Raw genomic sequence first — 20,603 nt, forward strand, 5'->3', positions numbered from 1 at the left:
CAGTTAAACCTCACTGGAGCCAGGTGCTTTTACAATGAGAATAACAGACTATTCAATCATCAAGCAGCCTTCTGCATGGTCTAACAAGAAACATGTTAGGCATCTCCATAAGAGTAATAAATACTGAGATTTACAAGGATATTGCCACGGTTGGAGGATTTGAACTAGAGGGAAAGGTTGAACAGGCTGGGGCTGTTATCCCTGGAGTGCTGGAGGCTGAGGGGTGACCTTATCAAGGTTTATAAAATCATGAAGGACGTGGATAGAATAAATAGACAAAGTATTTTCCCTGGGGTGGGGGAATCCAGAACTAGAGGACAGAGGTTTAGGGTGAGAGGGGAAAGATATAACAGAGACCTAAGAGGCAACTTTTTCACGCAGAGGATGGTACGTGTATGGAATGAGCTGCCAGAGGAAGTGGTGGAGGCTGGTACAATTACATTTAAAAGGCATCTGGATGGGTATATGAATAGGAAGGGTCTGGAGGGATATGGGCCGGGTGCTGGCAGGTGGGACTAGATTGGGTTGGGATATCTGGTCGGCATGGACGGGTTGGATCGAAGGGTCTGTTTCTGTGCTGTACATCCCCATGACTCTATGACAAGCAACATTTACATTTCATCAACGTCTAAAGCTCAACAAGAACATTAATTGCAAGATTTAATGACAGCCTAAAACTTCAACATCAATCTTTCTGATTCCCTTCGTGCAGTTTTATTTTAATCGTTTAGAGAGAACCATATTATCTGAAAAGATGGATGGTCACAAGCATTGCCAGTGAATTTAAGGTTTGAGATGTACCAAGGGGTGATGAAGCCTCGTGTTAATCTCACTCCCATTTTTCTGGAGAAGGATCACTGACCTGAAACACTAACTCTGCTTTCTCTCCACAGATGCTGCCAGACCTGCTGAGTTTTTCTGTTTGTGTTCCCGACTCCTGTTTTACCTGGATTATAGCCACACGTGAGTTGGGGAGATGCTGGCATCGTGGTAATGTCACTAGGCTAGCAATCCATGATGCTGCAAGTGACATGGGCTCAAGCCCCATCACAGCAGAGAGTAAAATTTGAATTCAGGACAAGTCTGGAATAGAAAGTTTACGTCGTGGTAATCACGTAGCCACTACTGATCATCACCAAAACACTCATCTGGTTCCCTCTTGCCTCTTTAGGCAAGGGAACCTACCAACCACTGTTATGGGGGAGTACAAAGAAGTTGCCAAAGGCCTGGCCTACATGTGACTCCAGACCCACAGCAATGTGGTTGACTATTAACTGCCCCCGGGCAATTGGGGATGGGGAATAAACACTTGTCGGCCGTGAATGAGTAAGAACGCTGAGAAAGCAATGCTAAAGACAATTAAATTAATGGAATTTCAGATCCTGAGAAACTATTCTGAGGATATAGGTGTGGATAGTGTCCCGTGATTTATAGTAAAAAATGAGGTCTGCAGATGCTGGAGATCACAGCTGCAAATGTGTTGCTGGTCAAAGCACAGCAGGTTAGGCAGCATCTCAGGAATAGAGAATTCGACGTTTCGAGCATAAGCCCTTCATCAGGAATAAGAGAGAGAGCCAAGCAGGCTAAGATAAAAGGTAGGGAGGAGGGACTAGGGGGAGGGGCGATGGAGGTGGGATAGGTGGAAGGAGGTCAAGGTGAGGGTGATAGGCCAGAGTGGGGTGGGGGCGGAGAGGTCAGGAAGAGGATTGCAGGTTAGGAGGGCGGTGCTGAGTTGAGGGAACCGACTGAGACAAGGTGGGGGGAGGGGAAATGAGGAAACTGGAGAAATCTGAATTCATAACTTGTGGTTGGAGGGTTCCCAGGCGGAAGATGAGGCGCTCCTCCTCCAGCCGTCGTGTTGTTGTGTTCTGCAGGTGGAGGAGTCCAAGGACCTGCATGTCCTCGGTGGAGTGGGAGGGAGAGTTAAAGTGTTGAGCGATTGGGGTGATTGGGTTGGTTGGTTTGGGCGGCCCGGAGGTGTTCTCTGAAGCGTTCCGCAAGTAAGCGGCCTGTCTCACCAATATAGGGGAGGCCACATCGGGTGCAGCGGATGCAATAGATGATGTGTGTGGAGGTACAGGTGAACTTGTGGCGGATATGGAAGGATCCCTTGGGGCCAAAGAGGGAAGTGAGTGTGGAGGTGTGGGCGCAAGTTTTACATTTCCTGCGGTTGCAGGGGAAGGTGCCGAGGGTGGAGGTTGGGTTGGTGGATCTGACAAGGGAGTCACGAAGGGAGTGGTCCTTGTGGAACGCTGATAGGGGAGGGGAGGGAAATATATCCTTGGTGGTGGGGTCCGTTTGGAGGTGGCGGAAATGGCGGCGGATGATACGTTGTATGCGGAGGTTGGTGGGGTGGTAGGTGAGAACCAGTGGGGTTCTGTCTTGGTGGCGGTTGGAGGAGCGGGGCTCAAGGGCGGAGGAGCAGGAAGTGGAGGAGATGCGGTGGAGGGCATCGTGATTTATAGGCAAGCTTAAGGGAATCCCCTTACTTTACAATTGAGAATCAGGTATCATAGAGACATTTCCTGTCTGGTGTAATGGTAAAGAATGATTAATCTAAAATCGGGGAATCTTACTTGATTTTCTTCAGCTGTTCCAGCCTAGGTAGGATTTTCCCCAGTTCGGTTGCTCCCTCCTCTCCCAGTTCGTTTTGTGACAAGCTGAAGTGACAGAGAAAGAACAGAGGTACCGTAAGACAACAGGTTAGTAACTGGCGCTGCCTGGCTTGATGAGTTTGATCAGCTGGTCGCCTGTTGGATGAGGAGTCAATATTGGCCGGGATAGGAGCAGGAGGCGGCCCTTTGGCCCTTCAAGCTTGTTCCTCCATGATCATGGCTGACCGTCCAACTCAATAGCCTAATCCTGCTTTCTCACCATAACCTTTGATCCCATTTGCCCCAATAGCGATATCTAGCAGCCTCCTGTGGTAATGAGTTCCACAGGCTCACCACTCTTTGGGTGAGGAAATGTCTCCTCATCTCCATCCTAAATGTCTACCTCAAATCCTCAGACTGGGACGCCTGATTCTGGACATACCCACCACCGGGAACATCCTCTGCATCTATCTGGTCTACTCCTGTGAGAATTTTATAAGTCTCTGTGAGATACCCTCTCATTCACCTGAACTCCAGTGGAAACAATCCTAACCCAGTCAATCTCTCTTCATACGTCAGACCCGCCATCCCCAAATCAGCCCGGTAAACCTTCGCTACACTCCCTCAAGAGCAAGAGTATCCTTCCTCAGAAAAGGAGGTGCAGCCAATAGCCAGTAGCGGCTCCAAGCGGGTGAAGTTGCCTGTAGGCGTCAGGGTGCCATCGCTAGAACTATGTCTAGCTCCCACCTTCCAGCAGAACGCCTGTCCACTTAATTCAACATGAGGTGGCTCATTATTAGGCCTCCTCTCCACTCGCTGTCCAATCAGAGACGGTGGGTGGCTCACTGATGGGGAGGAACCAATTGGATAGAGCACAGGAAAGAGCAGCTCAATGGAACTGGGTCCTCGCTGCTGAGGAAGGCAGAAAGACTGAGAGCTCCTCATCATCTCGATCTACTGACAGAGAGCCTGTTTGAGCTGGTTTCTTCAGATATATTTCACGGCTGGAACATATCCATTATGGAGGAGGGTCCTGTGGCTCTGTGGTCATGTCCCCAGTACTGTTCAAGTCCTACCTGTCTCTGAACAGATTCATTTGAAAGGTCTACATCCGTGACTGAAACAAATGGACCCTGAGCAGCTTGGAAAGTGTCTGACAGGGAATTACAGAATGACAAATGAAGATGCCAAAGAGAGCGATATGGTGCAGGGAATTGGTACTTGCACGTTAACAGTGAAAGTCTTGTTGTGAGTGAAACCATCACAACAAATATCAAGGTGAAGACTGACAGGGACAGTGATTCAAGAAGTGACAGTAAGACCTCAAGGGAGGAGCTCAACTTCCCACCACGTCGTAAAGACTTGAACGTAATGTCCCAACACCTCATGATCTTCCAATGTCTTTGAACACCAAGGCAGTGTCATCCTTGTTATGATGCAGGAAATGACACGATCGCTTATGAAACTGTCCAGAGTTTCCTTCTTTTTAAATTCAAAGACAATGAAATGAATGCTGGAGCTTTCACCCACTCCATATGTGATCCTAACCCCATCAGATGTCAGCAGCTTCTGGGTCCTCACATCAAGGCCTACTCTCTGGGAGACCTGGTGGCGAGAAGCCAAATCATTTTTATCCTCTTGCAGGAGGGTAGTTATCGTGGGGAGAGGTGGGCTCAGAAGCAAACCTCTTGCCCCTACTCTCCCAACCATTGAGGGGAATTGGAGACCCCTCAAACTGACGTGTTAGGGAGCAGGCCAAACCCCTTCAACACAGGTGATAGCCCAAACCCTAACTTTTTATTATTTGAAAGGCAAGTGCCAGGCATTGCCTTCCGGATGCAATTAGATTGGTCAAGATTGCCAGGTTTGAAGCCACACTTTATCCATCTACTTTAATCAAAATACAACAAAAAGAAGAAATTGGGATAACAACGCTATTGGAAAACTTAACAGAATAATAGGTTATTTAACTACTAAAGAGCAACTGTTCCAATACAGTAACATTCCACAAACACACCTTCAGCAAAGGCAAATTCAGAAAATTAGATTGTCTCATATGCAATTCCAATAGCAGGAAGAGAACCCTGGCTTTTAGCTGTAACAGAGAGAGGAAGAAATAGCTTCAACATCCAGCTTCAAGACCACAGCAGCAACTACTACTGAAAAACCAAAACTAAAATGCCTGGTTCTGAGGGAGCTTGACCTCACCCATTCAGGCTGCTTCTACTGTTCCAACTTTTTATTTAAAAAATTCCCAAGGCCTCACAAACTGTTTATTGGTTCTGAGGAGACTGTTCCTCACCTCTGTCTCAATCTTGCTTCATTAAAAAATAACCAGGACAAAATATCTCTCTTAAAGCCGCACTATAGTCACACAGGCAGGTCATCATGTTTCACAGTATCACTACAGCATGGAAACAGGCCCTTCGGCCCAACAAGTCCACATTGACCCTCCCCCTACCCTATATTTACCCCAGTGTAATGCACTTAACCTACACATTCTTGAGCACTATGGGCAATTTAACATGGCCATCTACCTAACCTGCCATCTTTTAGACTGTGGGAGGAAACCAGAGCAAGCCCATGCAGACACGGGGAGAATGTGCAAACTCCACACAGACAGTCAGCCGAGGCCGGAATCGAGCCCGGGTCCCTGGTGCTGTGAGGTAACAGTGCTAACCACTCAGCCACCGTGCCGACTAGTCAGGAAACTAGCCACTTTTCTTGCCTGCTGGGGTGAGAGCTGAATGGAGAAGTGAAGAATTGAGGCCTTTAAGTGACAATTAACTGACTCCTAAAAGCCTGTAATTGTTGGTGAGTCAAGGAAGTGGCCCTTGTGCTTTCCTGCCCGGTGCACATTTGCTCGGGCTAACAAGCAAAGGACGAGTTTCTCTCCAGGAACCACATTCCATCTTTTTTTTTCCTTTCTCGCCACGCCTCTCACCACCTCCTGGGAAAACTGCACTGTTTTTACTGGCAGAAACTAGGTTTTGCCCAGTACTCCTGACGGAAAACCACACAGCTCACAGATCCATTTCTTCGTGCCGTCTTCAAGAAGTTGAATTGTAGATTACCAAGTCCTGACAATTTACTCAAATATGGTACAAAATCAAACCTAACAGAGAGGGCTTTCAAAATAAAACTGGAACAAAAAAAGTTGGGGGACAATAAACGTCTACAAGCATCATGAAATATTTAAGAAGTTGCTTACCACACCTTCCCCAAAAATATAGGAGCCCGTTTTTATGCTGATAATACATGAATTGACCTGTGCAACACGCAGTGGGATCATGAAACAACCATTTTGAGAATAAAACATTGCAAACCCTAGGCAGTGAATTCCTTGAAGACTTTTCTGTGCACGGTTAGAGCCAAGCTTCAGTCACCTACTCGGCTCATAGTTACTACCCTCTTATAGAGAAGTGAAAGCCAATGGATTCCTCAGTTCAAAATGTAAAACATAACCAGAATCAGTGGGTTTGCCCTCCTGTTCATCTGCAGAGTCAGAGTTCAAAGAAAGACATGGTCAGAGATGGGGAAGTTACTGTTAGCAAGGCAACGGTTAGGGAGCAATGCGGTAGATCATTATGATCTCACTGAATGGTGAAATAGGCTTGAGGAAATGTCAGGCTCTGCTCCTGGTCTGATCTGAATGGTGGTAATTGACTGGTTTCAAGTAATCAATCAGGCTATAGAATGCTCAGCACATAAATAAAGCATTTAGCTTGAATTATTTGTGCTGCTGTATGTACTCCACACCAGCTCTCTCCCCTTCTTTCTCCTCTCACATTACTGACATATCTTTCTATTTTCTGGATTAGTGGTGCTGGAAGAGCACAGCAGTTCAGGCAGCATCCAAGGAGCAGCAAAATCGACATTTCGGGCAAAAGCCCTTCATCAGGAATAAAGGCAGAGAGCCTGAAGCATGGAGAGATAAGCTAGAGGAGGGTGGGAGTGGGGAGAAAGTAGCATAGAGTACAATGGGTGAGTGGGGGAGGGGATGAAGGTGATAGGTCAGGGAGGAGAGGGTGGAGTGCATAGGTGGAAAAGGAGCTAGGCAGGTCAGACAAGTCCGGACAAGTCATGGGGACAGTGCTGAGCTGGAAGTTTGGAACTAGGGTGAGGTGGGGGAAGGGGAAATGAGGAAACTGTTGAAGTCCACATCGATGCCCTGGGGTTGAAGTGTTCTGAGGCGGAAGATGAGGCGGTCTTCCTCCAGGCGTCTGGTGGTGAGGGAGCGGCGGTGAAGGAGGCCCAGGACCTCCATGTCCTTGGCAGAGTGGGAGGGGGAGTTGAAATGTTGGGCCACGGGGCGGTGTGGTTGATTGGTGCGGGTGTCTCGGAGATGTTCCCTAAAGCGCTCTGCTAGGTGGTGCCCAGTCTCCCCAATGTAGAGGAGACCGCATCGGGAGCAACGGATACAATAAATGATATTAGTGGATGTGCAGGTAAAACTTTGATGGATGTGGAAGACTCCTTTAGGGCCTTGGATAGAGGTGAAGGAGGAGGTGTGGGCACAGGGGAAGGTGCCAGGATGGGAAGGGAAATTGTGCTCTCTAAAGAAGGAGGCCATCTGGTGTGTTCTATGGTGGAACTGGTCCTCCTGGGAGCAGATACAGCGGAGGCGGAGGAATTGGGAATACAGGATGGCATTTTTGCAAGAAATAGGGTGGGAAGAGGTGTAATCCAGGTAGCTGTGGGAGTTGGTGGGTTTGTAAAAAATGTCAGTGTCAAGTCGGTCATCATTAATGGAGATGGAGAGGTCCAGGAAGGGGAGGGAGATGTCAGAGATGGTCCAGGTAAATCTAAGGTCAGGGTGGAATGTGTTGGTGAAGTTGATGAATTGCTCAACCTCCTCGCGGGAGCACGAGGTGGCACCAATGCAGTCATCAATGTAGCGGAGGAAGAGGTGGGGAGTGGTGCCGGTGTAATTACAGAAGATCAACTGTTCTACGTAGCCAACAAAGAGACAGGCATAGCTGGGGCCCATATGTGTTCCCATGGCTACCCCTTTGGTCTGGAGGAAGTGGGAGGATTCAAAGGAGAAATTGTTAAGGGTGAGGACCAGTTCGGCCAAACGAATGAGAGTGTCGGTGGAAGGGTACTGTTGGGGACGTCTAAGAGGAAAAAACGGAGGGCTTGGAAGCCTGGTCATGGCGGATGGAGGTGTAGAGGGACTGGATATCCATGGTGAAGATGAGGCGTTGGGAGCCGGGGAAACGGAAATCTTGGAAGAGGTGGAGGGCGTGGGTGGTGTCTCGAACGTATGTGGGAAGTTCCTGGACTAGGGGGGATAGGACAGTATCGAGGTAGGTAGAGATGAGTTCAGTGGGGCAGGAGCATGCTGAGACAATGGGTTGGCCAGGGTGGTCAGGCTTGTAGATCTTGGGAAGGAGGTAGAACTGGGCAGTGCGGGGTTCCCGGACTATGAGGTTGGAAGCTATGGGTGGGAGATCTCCTGAGGTGATGAGGTTTTGTATGATCTGGGAGATGATGGTTTGGTGATGGGGGGGTGGGGTCATGGTCGAGGGGGCAGTAGGAAGAGGTGTCCACGAGTTGGCGTTTGGCTTCAGCCGTGTAGAGGCCAGTGCGCCAGACTACCACTGCACCCCCTTTATCCGCTGGCTTAATGGTGAGGTTGGGATTGGAGCAGAGGGATTGGAGGGCTGCGCGTTGTGAGGGTGAGAGGTTGGAGTGTTTCATCCTGATGAAGCAGCCCAAATTCTCCTGACAGCATCTATGCCCATCCCTTTAAATATTCCATATGGTGGCAGCTGCACACTCTAGCCAGGCTAAGCGGACAAGGTCAGCCTGTTGATTGCTGGGAAACTGGAGGCAAAGTGTCACAGGCGTGTCTGTGCATTTGCCAGTCACCATTTCCGTGCGTGTGTCTGCGTGTCTCTGTGCATGTGTCTGTGCCTCAGTGTCTGTGTGGGTCTCTGTGTCCATGTGTGTGTTTGTGACTGTACATGTGTCTGTGCGTGTCTCTGTGTTCATGAGCGTATCTGTGTCAATGTATGTCTGTGCGTATCTCTATGTCTGTGCATGTGTGTGTGTCACTGTGTCTGTGTCGTTGCATGTGTGTGTCCTTGCACGTGTCTGTGTGTGTTTCCGTGTGTGTGTCTGTGTGTCTCTGTACATGTGTCTGTGTCCTTGTGTGTGCCTCTGTTTCTGTGTGCATCTCTGTATCCGTGCATGCGTATGTGTGTGTGTCTTTGTGTGTGTGTGTGTGTGTGTGTCGTGAGTCTGTGTCTGTGTGTATCTGTCTCCGTACATGTGTCTGTTTATGTCTCTGTGTCCGTGTATCTGTGTGTCTCTGTGTCCATGCTTGTGTCGGTGTCTCTATGTCCATGCATGTGTCTGTGTGTCGGTGTCTTTATGCGTGTCTGTGTGTCTCTGTATGTTTCTGTGTGTGTCTCTGTGTCTCTCTGTGTTGGTGCATGTGCGTGTGTGTGTGTCTGCGTCCGTGCGCGCGTGTGTGTGCGTGTGTGTCTCTGTGTCTGTACATGTCTCTGTGTGTGTTTGTGTGTCAATGTGTCTGTCTGTGTCTTTCTGTGTGTGTGTCTCCATTCGTGCATGTGCCTATGTGTGTTTCTGTGTCAATATGTGTGTCTGTGTGTGTCTGTGTCAGTGCGTGTTTCTGTGTTTGTCTTTGTCTGTACGTGTCTCTGTGTCCGTGCGTGTGTCTGTGTCCATACATGTCTGTGTCTGTGTCAATGCATGTGTCTGTGTGTGTATCTGTGTGTGTCTGTGTCCATGCATGTGTCTGTGTGTCTGTCTGTGTCCATACATATATCTGTGTGTGTCTCTGTGTCTGTGCATGTTTCTGTATGTGTCTGTGCCCACGCATGTCTGTGTGTGTCTTTGTGTCTGTGCATGTTTCTCTGTGTGGCTCTGTGTCCATGCATGTGTCTGTACATCTCAATGTGTCTGCATCTGCATAAGGGCCTGAGTAAATGTGTCCCCGTGTGTACCCGTGTCTCCTCTGTGTATCCTCACTTCAGGTGACCGCTCCTTATTGATCAGGGAGATATTGGAAGTTGCAATAGCAACCCAACAAGACAAAGAACTGAAGCCATTGGCTCCCTGGTGGTGGGAAATATAGACAGTGACAACAGAATAATTGTCAAATAAAATGGATCAAGGGGGTCAAGGATATTTTCCGCATAAGTAAGAAATGTTCAGAACTCAAAATAAAGTGAAGATAGTGACATCAAGCCAAAAAGAAAAACGTGAACTTACTTGATCTCTTTGATGTTGCGACATTTGCAGAGACTTGCTGCGAGGGTCACTATCCCCTGAGAGTTGATGTTGATGGCTTCGAGGCTGCAAGGAGAGAGGAGATGTAATGTTGCCCACAGCAACAACATTGGTGCATAGGCAAGAGCTGCTTTCTCAGCAGGAGGAAGACGACCATAACGATATAACTAATCTGAACTAAATGCTCTGTGACAAACCAGAGTGAAATTGGTGCTGAGATCATGCTTGTTTTAAATCACGCTTTATTAGTCTACCCTCAATTACTTACCATTCACTTCTCAAGGTGGAAATGACTTGCTGAGGGCCAATTCCACTGGGACCACCTATCCTCCGCCAGCGAACACAAGTCAGCACTGTTATGTAACAGGTCGGTCAGAGAAGGATTTTCTTCACAAGATGCTGCTCATCAGGAATGGGCCTGAGCGAGGTTAAATTTCCAGGGTGCAGACAGAACCTCTTCATTGGCTGAAACACAGTCAGTGAAAGGAGCTGGGTTGGACCCCTGAGGACTGGGCTGAGCGGTGGGGTCAGCATTCCAGAACTGATGTGGTGATGTCATTACTGTCATGGCCACAGACTGCCCAGAGAAGGGCAATTCCCTCTCTGCAAGGGCATTCTGACAGATGTGAATGATGTTCCCTTTGAAATTTTGGAGTTGCTGATTCCTCAATCTTCAGACACTCTCTCTCCCCCTCTTCTACGTTTGTATCGGTGAGCTGCCTCTCTCAAAGGAACGCAGGACTAGTTGGCTCTCCAGCTCTCTCTCTCTCCTAACCTCAGGCCATTATTTGATCATTTCTTCAAACATCATCTCAGGTCACCATTCTCAAACTTAGGACTAAGCTCCAATCCAGGCTCTTAGACCACAGGGTGGTTGCAACTCGGTCTGACCTTGCCCCCCTGCACATTAACAGCACAGAGATGGAAAGAGTGGAGAGTGTCAAGCTTCTGGGAATGGTCATCCACAACAAGCTTTCCTGGACTCTTCATGTGGACACACTTGTTACAAAGACCCAACAATATCTCTTCTTCCTCAGGCAGCTGAAGAAATTTGGCATGTCGGTGAATACCTTTGCCAAGTCTTACAGGTGTGCCATCGAGAGCATTCTGTCTGGATGTATCACTACCTGGTATGGCAACTGTGCCATTCAAGATCGGAGACGGTTACAGAGAGTGGTGAACTCAGCCCGGACAATCACAAAGGCCAACCTCCCGTCTATAGAATCCATCTACTAGGCCCGCTGTCAAAGAAAGGCCGCCAGCATTCTTAAAGATCCTTCCCACCCTGGCATTGCTTTTCTACAACCTCTACCATCAGGGAGAAGGTACAGAAGCCTGAACACACGCACCAGCCGGTTTCATAACAGTTTCTACCCTACTGTTGTTAGAATACTGAATGGACTCTCAAATTCTTAACATTCACCTGTACCTGCGTTTTTGGGTTTACCTATTATTTACTTATCTATGGTATTAAACTCTGTGATCTGCCTGTATTGTTCACAAGACAAAGCTTTTCTCTGTGCCTCAATACACATGACAATAAATTAATTTAATTCTATTCTATTCAATATGTTGGAAGCAGCAGAGGAGCTCTTGCCCTGCTATGGTAGTGTAACTGCCTCTGGGCCAGGAGAGATGGGTTCAACTTTCAGCTTCTCGAGAAGTTTGTCACAATATCTCTGAACAGGGTCATTAGAAAATATCTGTCCTACTCCCCTTCCAGCCCTTTGCCCCGCAGCACTTAGGGCAGAACCTCTATTACTCTTAAGTCAGTATAGCTGAAGATTAACAAGATCTTACTGCTGTGTAGTACAGTTTCACATTATGTAGTGCACTTGACATATGAATTATCTAAGAAGCTCCTCCACATCCTTAATTTCAAGCACATTTTATGAAACAATTTAATGTAAAATTAGTGAGATTTATAAAAGGCTCCTAGATGTTCTCAAGTGTTTCACGAACAGCCGTTCCAGAACTCACCTCAGCTTCTTCAGCCTCTGGAACACAGGAAGGATCGCAGCCAGTATTTCCGCTCCTTTGTTGCCGATTTCGTTTCGAAATAAACTGGAAATACACGAGGCAGATCACTAACCCCATAAACAATAAGACACTGAACAACTTGCCCAGTTTGCTCTGACAGCGTCTCCTAAACTCGGGTGCAGCAGCCACTCACTCTCTTAGCCATCCCAATACTGACTAAGCCAAAATCTCCAAGACTCCTGCTCCGTGGCATTGGGTTATAGCCACTGAATACTTCCACTGCCCACAGCAGATAGAGACATCCTCACCTCCGATCACAATGAGACCTCGAAAAACATGCTCTCTTAAACGTCCCAATTCAGTTGACCTAAACTGAATGCATTTGAATGCCAGTGACTGTCCTTCAATATGGTAACCATTGTGTAAAATAGATCCCAAAATAATCTACTAATCTGTTCTTGCCCATCATGATAGTTGTGGGAGGAATATCGGTCAAGACACTAAGTGATCTCCAAGAGATTTTTAATAACCATGTGACGCAAAGGAGAAACATTTGGCTTACTGTCCCATCAAAACATGGGACCTCTGTCAATATAAATTAAAAATCACAGCACACCAGGTTACAGCCCAACAGGTTTATGTGGAAGCAGTAGCTTTCGGAGCTCCTTCTTCAGGAGATCGTCAGGTAAAGGAGCAGTGCTCTGAAAGCTAGTGTTTCCATATAAACCTGTTGGGCTATAATCTGGTTTGATGTGATTTTAAACTTTGTCCACCTCAGTCCAACACCGGCTCCTCCAAGTCAATACACATTTATGAGAGGACAGGAACTATGGTGGGACTTAAGCCTCTCCCCACGGTCAAGACTGGAGGGCATAGGTTTAAGGTGAGAGGGGAAACATTTAAAAGGGACCTAAGGGACAACTTTTCCATGCTGAGGGTAATACGTGTGTGGAATGAGCTGCCAGAGGAAACGGTGGAGGCTGATACAATTACAGCATTTAAAAGGCCTCTGGATGGGTACGTGAACAGGAAGGATTGGAGGGATATGGACCAAATGCTGACAAATTGGACTAGATTCATTTAAGATATTTGATCAGCACAGACGATTTGGACTGAAGGGTCTGTTTGCACGTTACACAACTCTACAACACAGAAAATTACAATTACTAACACATTAATGAGATTCACTGAACCAGCAAATACTGTGATAAGAGAAAAGACATAGGCTGGGTCCTACTTTGGGCAGGATTACAATTTAATTCACTGTTTAATCTTCCACAGCATAGGAGTTAGACCCAGCAAATAACAAAATCTAAAAAGTACAAAATAGCAATGTACAAGGGTAAATATGCTCTTCAAAACAATTCTATCCATAGTGAGGATGTGATGGTTAGGCTCACTGCTTTATTTAATAAATTACATTTTACAGTAGAGTTATGAAAGGTGCCTGGATTCTCCTTAGCTTTTGCAAATTGACTTTTGCGATTCTACCATTTTCTTTCTGAAAAGCTATAGCTGTATCCACGGGACAACATGCTAAGAGCTCCTGCTACACATTTGCAGGAGGTATATTGTCAGAGGTGTTTTATGTTATACACATGCCTCCATCTGTAAGCACAGTGCAGAACAACTTAAACTGCAAAACAAAAAAAAACAAATAGCTGCAGATGCTGGAGACCTGAAACAAGATCATAAATTGCTGGAGAAACTCAGCGGGTGCGGCAATGGAGAGAAAGCAGAGTCAATGTTTCAGGTCCAGTGACTCTTCTTCAGAGCTATTGGAACTGCCATCACTCAGAAAATAAATCACTTCAGCAAACCAGGCAGCATCTAAGCAAAAGATCGGAAAAATTGTGGGCTGCCTTTAGGTCATGTGAAGGTTGGTAGAAGGTAAACGAGATGATCCTCAGCCTTCTTCAGCTGAGCAATTTGTGTTTATGAACAAGATACAAGCATGTTACAGTCATTCTCTCACACACACACACACACACACACACACACACACACACACACACACACACACACACACACACACACACACACACACACACACACACACACTATGATGAGGGAGTGACTTACTGGAGCTCCTCCAGGCCTGAACACTGTTTAATTATGGGTGCGAGGCGAAGGAGCTGCGGAGCCTCAATTCCACACTCGTACAAACTAAAAAGTGGCAAAAGGACAAAGGCATTTACTTGACAATTGGGAATGTTACCAACAAACAATTCACTGTATACAATTTGATGCTTTTCCATTAAACCTCTGCAGATCAACTACGGGTGCATTAAGTATAAAAATAACAATTAAGTTTCCTCACAATATAGTCTGAATTCAAACAGAGCATTTTACAGTAAATCAAATGGAATGGTCACCTGATGGATTGTAAAGATGGATGCTGTGCTCCAGGGTCTAATCTGGTGCTGAAAGGGATCAGAAAGATCTCGGATTAGTTCTGTTTATTGCACATCTCTGGAGATTAGATGCTCTGTGAATGTGTAACACCAGTGAGCCAGGTGTCTTTCCGGGCACAAGTGAAATGCAGACTGTATAACTGTACTGTCCTTAGTCTCGAGTTTCTGACTCTCTAGCAATGCAGCTATCAGTTACACTGAACTGCATTATGTTTTGGAGCAGTGTGGTGGATACATTATGAGAGACAGAGGCACCAAGAATCTCTTGAGGTCAGGAAACTTTGCCCAGTGACTTCGGATTGCATTTTGTGATGGACCTATGAGCACAGTGCTCCCAGAGGCAGCCAGAAACCTGCAAACAGGGAACATCTCTCTCTCTCTCTCTCTCTGTTCCCTTCCTTCTCAGGGTAAGTGAAAAGACAAAAAAAACCCTAGGGATTCAAAAGAAAGTTGTCTAATGCAAAAGAAAGACCTAGTCCACCCGATCAGCTATTGAATCAAAGATAACTATCATGCAACAATGTCATCATTGCTTAAAGCAAAAGATCTGTGAGATTAACCCTCCACCTTGGGGTCAGCACATTGGGATCTACAGAAATTGCTTTCCCTGCTTATTTTTTTCTCACATATAATATTTGCAACAAACTCTCTCCTGGTTTTGAATTCATATTCATGAATGAATGTGTGCGCATGTGTGTTGGGGGGGGTGGTGGGTGGTAGTTAAAGGGGCTCGTACCTGTCATCATCAGCAAGTCGCCAACCCTCTTCAACTAGTCTTATTGAAACCGTATTCTTCTTCACACTACAAAAGCAAGTTTTCATTGACATCAATAAAATGCAGATTCTCAAACAGGACAGACATTTTGAGTAATTCTTTTTGAAAGACCCAATATAGGACTCCTGAAATTTGAGAATGAAATGAAAATAGTGCAATTGGGAAGTCAGCCATAACAGGGTAGCCTTTAAGGGGATGGTTAGTCAGTGAATGAATGGCAGCGAACACCTGAGAACATCTCTTAGGCTAACTTATCTTTCAATATTCTTTATAGCGGCTACACAGTGGTGTTACTGTCACTAATGAAGCACAGAATCACCTCAAGGTGACAACAGATATCACAAGAGGCCAAGAGCAAAGGAGATGCCAATTGGCAACATTCTGTTGATAACCAGGTTGGATGGCAGTCACCTGCCCAATGCCAGGGTAAAGATGAAAGAACTGAGGCCAAGTCGCCTTGGTTCATATTTCAGTGAGTACAGATTGGTGGAGTGACCTGATTCAAGTGTTCAACAGATTAAAATGCTTCGATAAATTGAATATTGAGAAACTATTCCCTCCAATGGAGAAATCAAGAACAAGGGGACATCTTGAAACTGGAGTGAAGAATTTAGGAAGGAAATCAAGAAGTAATTTCTCACATAAAAGTAATCAGAAATCTGCAACCTTCTCAATCAAAGGATAATAAGATTTTAGGAGAATTTTCAGACTGTGGTGGGTGGGTTTTCGCTAGCCAAGGGTCTCAAAAGATTTGAAGCAAATGCAAGTCAATGGACATCAATCAGATCTAACTGAATGATGCAGAAAAGGCTAAATGGCCTAGTCTTGTCTCCAAGTTCCTGGAAAGGTGAGCCTGCAGTGAGGTTCCCCAATTGGTCCATTGTCCAAACCCCCACAAGTTTCTGAGCAAAACATGTAGGCAGTAATAAAAGACAAATCATTCTGACAGTTTTCATGACAGTGCATGCACAGACTGCTATCCACAGGCAGCTATTTGTGGTGAACCTGCCACTCACTAGGCATGTGGTGGATTCCACATCAAGGCAATCACAGCACCACACTGAACAGGTGGCATTAGTCATATAGTTTCACTTTGTTTTTATCTCTCATCTCAAGCTTCCTTAGATCACCAAAGAATCTTCAAGTGAGACAGCCACATGAAACCAAACTATTTCCTAAATACTGCAATCCATCTGTCGTCCAACAACCACGTTCCTGTATGAGGCTGGACTACCCCAGCAAAGATTACTCTTCAACATTCTCCTTCACAGTTCCAGTGTGGAAGTTCTCACTGCATGGCAAGTAATTATATATAGCTCCTTGGAAGTAGAATCGCAGGTAGATAGGATAGTGAAGGCGGTATTTGGTAAGCTTGCCTTTATTGGTCAGCATATAGAAATTGAGAGGTCATGTTGCAGCTATGCAGGGCATTGGTTAGGCCACTTTTGAGATACTGCGGGGAATTCTGGTCTCCCCACTCTTGGAAGGATGTTGTGAAACATGAAAGGTTTCAGAAAAGATTTACAAGGATGTTTCCAGGGTTGGAGGGTTAGATCCATAGGGAGAGGCTGAATAGGCTGGGGCTGTTTTCCCAGGAGCATCGAAGGCTGAGGGGTAACTTTGTAGAAGTTTATAAAATCATGCGGGACATGATAGGGTGAATAGCCAAGCTCTTTTCCCCAGGGTGGGCGAGTCCAAAACTAGAAGGCATAGGTTTAAGGTGAGAGGGGAAAGACTTAAAAGGGATCTCACACAGAGTGGTGTGTGTATGGAATGAACTGCCAAAGGGAGTGGTGGAGGCTGGTACAATTATATTTAAAAGGCATCTGGATGGGTATATGAATAGAAAGGATTTAGAGGGATATGGAGAAAGTGAGGACTGCAGATGCTGGAGATCAGAGCTGAAAATGTGTTGCTGGAAAAACGCAGCAGGTCAGGCAGCATCCAAGGAACAGGAGAATCGACGTTTCGGGAATAAGCCCTTCTTCAGGAATGAGGACGGTGTGCCCAGCAGGCTAAGATAAAAGGTAGGGAGGAGGGACTTGGAGGGAAATACATCCTTGGTGGTAGGGTCTGTTTGGAGGTGGCGGAAATGACGAAGGATGATACGATGTATCTGGAGGTTAGTGGAGTGGTAAGTGAGGACCAGTGGGGATCAGTCCTGGTGGCGATTGGAGGGGCGGGGAGTGGGAAGTGGAGGAGATACGGTGGACAGCATCGTCAACCATGTCTGAGGGGAAATTGCGGTCTTTGAAGGAGGCCATCTGGGTTGTTCGTATTGGAATTGGGCCTCCAGGCAGCAGATGCGGCGGAGGCAAAGGAATTGGCAATATGGGATGACGTTTTTACATAGGGCAGGGTGGGAGGAGGTAGCTGTGGGAGTTGGTCGGTTTATAGTAAATGTCCGTGTTGAGTCATTTGCCCGAGATAGAAATGGAGTGGTCTAGGAAGGGGAGGGAGGAGTCTGAGACGGTCCAGGTAAATTTGAAGTCGGGGTGGAAGGTGTTAGTAAAGTGGATGGACTATTCAACCTCCTTGTGGGAGCACAAGGTAGTCCCAACCCTCAGACTCAGCACCGCCTTCTTGACCTGCAATCTGCTTCCCGACCTTTCCATCCCTACCCCCTCTCCAGCCTATCACCCTCACCTTAACCTCCTTCCACCTATCACATTCCCAATGCTCCTCCCCCAAGTCCCTCTTCCCTACCTTTTATCTTAGCCTGCTTGGCACACCTTCCTCATTCCTGAAGACGGGCTTATGCCCGAAACGTCAATTCTCGTGCTTTTTGGATGCTGCCTGACCTGCTGCGCTTTTCCAGCAACACATTTTTCAGCTTAGAGGGATATGGACCAAGTGCTGGCAAATGGGACTAGATTAGGTTAAGATAACTGATTGGCATGGGCAAGTTGGACAGTAGGTTCTGTTTCTGTGCTGTACAGCTCTGTGACTGTAGTTACGTGGGGAAGACCAAATGTAATGGCAATGTCATTGCATGAATAGCTTATCTGTCATACCAAATCAGACAGGCCTTTTTAATGGGAAAGCCTAATTCGCTCTTCAAATCTTGTTACCTGAACCATTTAGCTTCTGGGAATTAACCATATTAGAATATTTACTGATACAGGAGTGGTTTTTTTTAAGAAACTAAATGTTTTGAAAGTCTGGGTAAAGATATGCCTTATTTTGCAATCTAATGTGAGCTTGAGTAATATTGGGAATTGATTTGGCATTAAGCGATAGTGTAAAGGGGCCAGTATTTGATCAGCTGTATATTACGAAATCCTGGCTTTTACATATCCAACCAGGACAGATATAAAATAGATGGATGATTCAATATTGCACGTTTTGAGAGGCACAATGTAAATTTGAAAATTGAGGTGCTTTGGAATGGGTTCCAGACACCTCGTTCCCCAAAACTGAGCAAAAACTCTATCAGATAAGGAGAGAATGGGATAGGCTCACGTCAAATTTCCAGAGCTTTTTCTTTCCCTTACTGGCCCTGTTCTTTCCCTCTCCCAATGGCTATTGGGACATAGGGAATGAGGGGAGGCTTGAGTGATTGCTTGGTCTTTCCCTATTTGTGTCTGGAGGTCAGATTCCCAGTCAGCCTGACTTTGCACTGAGCTGGATTTTAACTTACTCAAAAACCAGTTGGTTATATGGTGTCAAAACTGGACCCATTTACTTTAATGGAAGAATCCAAACAGGGTCAAGTTATGGGCATCCAACCTTAACATCGTTCATCCTGCCCAGGGCGCTAAAGTTAGAAAGCAGGATTTAGTATGCAGTGCCTTCCATTTTCCAGCAGTGTTCACTTCAATTCCAAAGAATAAATCTTAAAATTTAACAGGCAATAAATATTGATTTAACGGCAGTAATAGATTTAAACGAGGCAATTGATAGAATAGTTCATTTCTTTTGACCCGTTCTTACTGACCCAATGTCCGCGACATTCAGATGAGTACAGATACATTGTAGAAGATTGGCAGCATCTTCACCAGTAATCCACTGTTCTTCAAACCTGAAAAGCAAACCAAAAGTGGCACCGTCGATATCTACATTTTAACTTCAATACTACAGATTCTTAGGTGACCAAGGCAAGAATTTTCAGCCCCAATCAAGCCTCGGAACGGAGGGGACAAAAAGACAGTGCTGAGACGCAAGGCCCTTGGCTCCGTCCTGCACCAGGGCAGGTTACCCAGAGGCAAAGCCGGGTGGAGAGGAGCAGAAGAGCTACATGTCAACAAGTAGCAGGTACTTGATGAAGCTACAGACTATCCAGTCACATGGGATGCTCCAGTCAGCCTCCAGATCTCCACAGGCACCTGGGATCAGTGAGCTATCCACAAGCAGCTTCTTGGTGGTTGACTAGCTTTTGGGGAAGTGGGGGGAGCGGGAGCAAACAAGGAGTGGTGCAAACAGGCGGTGCACTAGGCATGCTTAAACAACCTCTCCATTTGACTGGATTTAGCTCAGCAACAGCAACAGCAACAGCCACAGACAGCCCTGTGGTGCATCCTGCACCATCACCCCCTCCTCACTCCATCCCACCTACCCATTCTCTAAACGTGGCCTAGTTGCAAAGATCGTTTTCAATTTTAGATTTGCCATAGCTCCCCAGCTCTGCGTATGGTGAGCTTGTCCACTGGCTACTAATTGGTCATTACATGAAAAAATCACATGCTGTTTCCAGGGGAGATGGGACTTCCCCCCCACCCCCACCCCCCACTTGTACCTGATGAAAAGAACCTACAGGCAAAATTATGGCCCTGGAGTCAATTTGGGATCTTGAAGTGAGATTCCTAAAGCCTTTGCTGAAATTTTCAATTTACCAGCTTCTAAAATGTTGAAAAAGAAACAAAAGATCCCCATGATAATTCACATGCAAGAGTCTCAAAGGTCAGGTCACAATGACCCGAGGACAGAATGGTTAACAAACATCAAAGCCAATCAGCAGCATGGACAGTACAGTTGGAAGAGAAATAATTTAGAAATAATGAACACCGCATCATTCCTTTCACCTTGGGCAGCAACACTCTTACCTGACTGTTAATGCTTTAGGACAAACCATACATGTCTCCAAGAGATTCTCCATTGCAGCAAGAGAAATTCCATTCCTCTGTAGGCTGGGAAAAAAAGACATTACAAGTCTCACATTTCCAGGGAAGGTAAGGGAAGGATTATTAACTGTCCAATACCAGTGAGATCTATGTAATGAAGGTTTTCAGGAATTCTAACAAAGGACCAGGCACTTACCTGGGCATTGTTACCCACAATCCCCTGCTTTATTTTCTGTCCCCTCCCCCTGCCCCCCACAGGGTTAAATCCTGAATGGAACTGTGATTCCATCCCCAAGAGAGGCACCAACTGCTTGGACGCATCCTACAGTGCCACTGGAAGTGGTGGACACTGCCAGTACTGCATGTCGGAATCTACTAGGGACTGATGCTGGACCCCTGGGAGAGAGGGAAGTGAAGAAGGTTGCAGGTTATAGTCAGTATGGAGTGCAGCAAGTGAGAGGGGTGATATGGGTTAATAGTGAGGACTGTGAAAATGGAGGGGGTGGTGTGTTTGTGGAAT

The 20,603-nt window shown here is 46.3% G+C and overlaps 1 protein-coding gene across 2 annotated transcripts in view; it reads right to left on the reverse strand.

The window, feature by feature from the left end:
• The window catches only part of nlrc5 (NLR family, CARD domain containing 5), a 175,336-nt gene that overhangs the window by 38,517 nt on the left and 116,216 nt on the right, over positions 1-20,603 (reverse strand). For both annotated transcript variants that reach the window (XM_060838192.1, XM_060838191.1), the window contains 8 exons: positions 20,066-20,149; positions 18,961-19,044; positions 14,985-15,050; positions 14,210-14,257; positions 13,917-14,000; positions 11,835-11,918; positions 9,837-9,920; positions 2,577-2,660 (listed from right to left, as the gene is read on the reverse strand). In XM_060838192.1, coding sequence (XP_060694175.1) covers positions 2,577-2,660; positions 9,837-9,920; positions 11,835-11,918; positions 13,917-14,000; positions 14,210-14,257; positions 14,985-15,050; positions 18,961-19,044; positions 20,066-20,149 — 618 coding nt within the window. The remainder of the gene's footprint in view (positions 1-2,576; positions 2,661-9,836; positions 9,921-11,834; positions 11,919-13,916; positions 14,001-14,209; positions 14,258-14,984; positions 15,051-18,960; positions 19,045-20,065; positions 20,150-20,603) is intronic.

Source organism: Hemiscyllium ocellatum, chromosome 17 (assembly GCF_020745735.1).
Source record: "Hemiscyllium ocellatum isolate sHemOce1 chromosome 17, sHemOce1.pat.X.cur, whole genome shotgun sequence".
Classification (NCBI taxonomy): domain Eukaryota; kingdom Metazoa; phylum Chordata; class Chondrichthyes; order Orectolobiformes; family Hemiscylliidae; genus Hemiscyllium; species Hemiscyllium ocellatum.